Below are 4,938 nucleotides of genomic sequence, written 5' to 3' on the forward strand. Positions count from 1 at the left end.
GTTTCCATACGATAAAAACATCAAAACTGAGAGCGAAAGGCTTACAACCTACTTCACATCAAAACTGAAAGCAAAAGGTTTACAACCTACTCTTCTTCTGTTTCTTCTGGGGGTGTTCATCGTGTTCCAAACTAGTGCCCACATTCTCTTCTTCTCCATATCCACTCTCACGCTCGCTATAATCCCTACCACAAGAGCTTTCTCCAACTCTTGATAATTGTTCGGTTATTTGAACTATTTGCAATTCTTGGATGTCTTCCACATGCAAAATACTTCTTCTTTGCTATATATCCACTGATGTTAGATAAACAAACACATCTTCATCATTCAAAATATTTGATTCCCTCTTAGGTTCCACTACCAATGGAATGTAACCCAAATTGAGCTTCTTCGTTAACGAATATATTCTCATCTTCCTGCATATCCTCTCCTTCAACAATTAATAAGTGATCTCCTACAATGATGATGTCTTAAAGGATATAGTATACAAACGAGCATCGGTTGGAATCCATTCATAATCATCTCCAGCCTTCGAATAATGTCCATCATAATCAAAATGTATGTTCGTCGAAAAAAGGCACATTGTCTGCAATATAAAAAAATTAAACCATTAAAGTTATACATGGGTATACAGTTATACCATTAAAGTTATACTTCGTTATCCCATGTTACAGAGTTTTTTTCAGTAATCAGCCCGTATAATCTAACCAAGTTTCCCCAAGTTTCAGAGTTCTAGATGTTTCTCTGAAAACCAAATAGTAATCAGCTTTCTTCGATTCAATCGTCCTTTCATTCCACACATTTATTCATACAGTTGTTGATTATCCAATTGAGTAATAGGCAGACCATCCACACTTTCCGATCCTTATACACAAATGACTAAGAAAATTTCCATTACTACGAATCGAGTCTTCAATTCCAAATTGTAATCAGCTTTGATTCCCGACATGCAATTATACAGTTGTTGATTATCGAATTTCCTAATAAACAGACCATCCAAACTTTCCGATCCTCGACTAGTTCATACACAAATATGAAATCTTATATCCAAATCGGAATCCATGTGAATTGAGTTAATCGTCTATGAATGGTGGATGACGGTTCTAAAACGATGGGATTTGAGACATACCCTTCAAAACGGAATCAATAGCTCAATGATTCAGCATCCAAGCGATGAAACCGAGTTAGCAATTCGATGATAGCGAGGAACTCGGAAGAACATCACGACGAAGACGAGAGAGGATCGAGGGCGGGTTCGAGGGCAGTGGAGCCTCGCGAGAGAGGAGAGACAGAAGAATAATTCGCTTAATTAATTGAATTTATTTTTCTCATTAATCTAAGTTTAAATCGGTCAGGGGTACTTTTGACATTAACACACTCCTAGAGAGTATCAGAATAGACAAAAGTATGCCAGAATATTTTTTTGCCTTTTAAGAGCATTTGAGATTATTCCCCACCTCCTCTTCTTCTTCTTCTTCTTTGCGTGCCTAATCGAAAAGTCACGAAAATCTAGTCTCCATGGAAGCAAAACCTTCAGAGAAAATGACAAATCCCAAACCAAGAGACTTCCTAAACCACCTCGAAACATACCTCGCCAAAAGAGATGGCGTAGACAAGCTCCTGAAGATCTCCCGCTACACAACCAAGATCATCCTCGCCTCATCCCTCATCCCAGAAACCAATCCCCTGACTCACCGTCTCAAATCCTTCGAATCAAGCGTCGGAGTCAGCCGCAAAGCCTTCCGTCTCGGCAAATTCGTACAAGACATCAACGCCCTCAGAGCCTCGCGGTGGCGGGACTCGAACCGCGGCCTCGCGCTGCTGCTGATACTCGCCTACGGAGGCGAAGGATTGTACTACTTGGTCGAGCAGTTCGTCTGGCTATCAAAATCGGGGCTGATCGACGCGAAGTGGTTGCAGAAGATGAGCGCGTGGGCGGAGCTTGTGGGATACGTTGGGAGCGTTTCGTTGAAAGTTAGGGATTTGAGAGAGATTAAGGAAGAGGAAGCCTGCGTTGCTTCGACGATCGAGATCTCTGTAACAAGAGGGATAGGTTGTGTAGGTGAAGAGGAGAAGATGAGGAAGCTCAAGGAGAAGAAGACGATGAAGGTTTTATCGGTTCTTCAAGATCTTGCTGACGGGTTAATGGCGGTTGCGGATGTTAGGGATGGTAAGGTGGGAGTTTTATCAGCTCCGAGTGTGATTGCGTCAGCTGGTTTGTTTTCAGCTATTATCAGTACTCATAAGAACTGGGTCTCTTGTTGATGAATGATCGATCATCATCTACTACGCTAAATAAAGGGGTTTCATTTGATTAATGAGTTTTACGAATTTTGAATAAAAATACAAACAAAAGAGAAAGACAAATGGGTTTTTAAAGCCTGTTAAAAGGAAACCTGTTTTTTTCTAACTCTCTTACAAAGACGGAGAACAGAAATGTCGGGTCGGAATGTCTACCTTCCTTTCAAGGAACTGGTGTCAGATTTTGATCGTTTGAGTTGCCATGGAGGTAAGCAGCCTCTGAGAGGTGATTGTATCAGTAAAGAGGATGTTGAAAGCTGTTTTTGTCTCATGGAGATGGAAGACAAGCAGGTGAATGAGCTTGTTGTGAGACTTCTCTTTTCGCTTTCTTCCTCTGAGATTTGCCCGTCCGGATCATCACGACCAACCGCTGTGATCTTGAGTGACTCGGGAAGTATGCAGCTACACACAGAACCTACATCAAAAGCACAACTTGTAGTTCAGTTCAATCATCTGACGATTTGGAAATGCAGTGAACCTCTGTTTTACCTATTTGGGCAAGGCGGTTCACCCATTTTGGGATCTTTTTGCCGGTAAGCTTGTAGCAAACGTCGTGGCAGAAATGGTTGCAGTTCTTAGCAATCAAGTGATACATATTCCCATAGTAACTGCAAGCCGTGTCTTCCATGAACTCTCTCACTTGTGCCGGGTTTAAGTTCGTGGTTCCAATGAATATTGACTTCTTGAATTTGAAGCCCGGGCATTGCCGTGGTTCGACCTCGAAAACACCACTGGTTGCGTAGTCATGTGCACCAAAAGCATATTCTACTCCATGAACTGTGCATCCAAACGTTCATTAGCTAGCAGTAACTATCAAGAAGAAACAACACAAGGCCCTAAAGCTTACCTTCTACACCAGAGTGAAAGATACCGAGGCCTGCCCAATAGATATATCCGTTAATAGGAGTCAAGTCATAAACATTGAGATAGACCGGTTCTCTGTCTGGACCGTGGTTGCTTGACTTCAACTTGGAAAAGAAGCAAAACCGGGCTACTGATTTGCTTTTCAGATTAAGAGGTGCAAGAGATTTCCAACGTTTCTTTGACACGAGTTTCATCTTTTCACCAAACCCTGATCGAAACTCTAGTAGCGAGTTTGACCAACCTGATCATCCAAAGTTCAAATATTAGACTCCCTATGAAGAAGAAGAAAAGTAGAACATAATTCACATTAATCAGATGCATTTCAAATAAAAAGACTTTACCTTTCCTCTGCTTAGGCTCTGCCTCTCCCTTCAACATTGGAAGCCTCAGTAGAGGTTATCCTGTATGTAAGCACCAATCAATAACATAATTTGAAAGGTGCACAAGCAAAGATCTCTGTGCCACATTATGTTTTCATAAAACGTAACAGACCGAAATTGGAAAAAAAAAGAACTTTTTTTATAATCATTTCTAGTTGGTTGAAACACACAACAACAACAGCTCATTTAAAAGTCAACACCGATCCCTCTTAGCCGGCTTCAATCAGTTAAACAAGACTTGAGTATATAAATATAATAGATCATGAATATTTAAATAAACAAGATTGGTCACATTTTTTCATCTTAATATGAAGAAGACTGGGTCACCTGAATATCTGGTTTTGTGATACTAAAGGATTTGGTAGCCTAGAAAAGTGTTGTTATACACTCAAAGAATTAAGAATCTAAACTCTGTATGTTACTTTCCAAAATATACATAGATCAAAAAGAAATATGTTGGCAAGGATTAGTGTTTATAATATAAGTTCTTGTTATACAAAGAGTTGCTACCATGTTAGGAGCAATCATGAAGACCAAAAGATGTAGGTGGGTTTTGTATTAAATAAAAGGAGAATGGACAGAAGATGATGATACAGATAGATTAGTAAAGAGCTTAGGAGACAAGTCAAAGCTTCAACAACTCATTCCAACTAATTTTGAGTCTGACAAAAAAAGAAGAAGCAAATGACTCCAATTGAACCTAAATTAAACAGCATTCACCTCAATCAGATTGATGTAAGAGTCTCTAAGATGTATTAAAATCTACAAACAAAGTTTTGAAACTCTACATTCATTCTCCAGATTTGGCAAATGTTGAAAAGTTGTAGCATTAATTAGTGAAACTTATTTTACCAAAACGGAAGTATTTGTGGAAGCTATTATAAATCAAAACTGACCCATTTTGAACGGTCAATTCAGAAAAAAAAAACATTTATAGGTCTGTTCTAGGGTTTAGTGTTCCAGATCTGTAAGAAAAACATAGCTTTAAGGAAAGTAAAGAAAGACTATAAGATCTTACAACTATTCGGGCAACGAGAATGCACTAAGAATTCGAGAAATTCAAAAGCGGTTCACATAGACAGGACAATGTATTCGAAATTCAATTTTGTTCAGAACGGAAACGCATTTAACAGAGAAGTGGGTTTCTGGGAACTTACGGAATTGGAATGTAGATTGACCATTACGCGTAACGGCGAAAAGAAGTAAGAGTCGGCATTAACTGTGTGAACCACCTGAGACTGAAACTTTGAAGATGTTCTTTTTCTTTCTTCTTTCTTCTTTGAGACTTAAGTTTTGAGTTTAATTTCACAAGAAGAAGATGAGAGTGAGAGAGAGAGAGAAAGGAGAAAAAGGGACCGAATCCTTTCACTCTCTCTTCCCGTGTCTTTGTCTC

General features: G+C 39.4%; 2 protein-coding genes across 2 annotated transcripts; one reads left to right on the forward strand and one right to left on the reverse strand.

Annotated features, from left to right (window-relative positions):
• Positions 1–1,454: 1,454 nt before the first annotated feature.
• On the forward strand, positions 1,455–2,299 carry LOC106307228 (peroxisomal membrane protein 11A). The gene has a single exon (XM_013744124.1). It carries the CDS (start codon positions 1,519–1,521, stop codon positions 2,263–2,265), a length of 747 nt encoding a protein of 248 aa, XP_013599578.1. The 5' UTR covers positions 1,455–1,518; the 3' UTR covers positions 2,266–2,299.
• LOC106307227 (deSI-like protein At4g17486) lies at positions 2,288–4,938 on the reverse strand. Its single transcript, XM_013744123.1, has 5 exons — positions 4,703–4,938; positions 3,507–3,566; positions 3,149–3,406; positions 2,791–3,078; positions 2,288–2,716 (listed from the first exon to the last, which is right to left on the reverse strand). Exons 2-5 carry the CDS (start codon positions 3,541–3,543, stop codon positions 2,454–2,456), a joined length of 846 nt encoding a protein of 281 aa, XP_013599577.1. The 5' UTR covers positions 3,544–3,566; positions 4,703–4,938; the 3' UTR covers positions 2,288–2,453.

The sequence above is a fragment of the Brassica oleracea genome, chromosome C8 (genome assembly GCF_000695525.1).
Source record: "Brassica oleracea var. oleracea cultivar TO1000 chromosome C8, BOL, whole genome shotgun sequence".
Taxonomy (NCBI): domain Eukaryota; kingdom Viridiplantae; phylum Streptophyta; class Magnoliopsida; order Brassicales; family Brassicaceae; genus Brassica; species Brassica oleracea.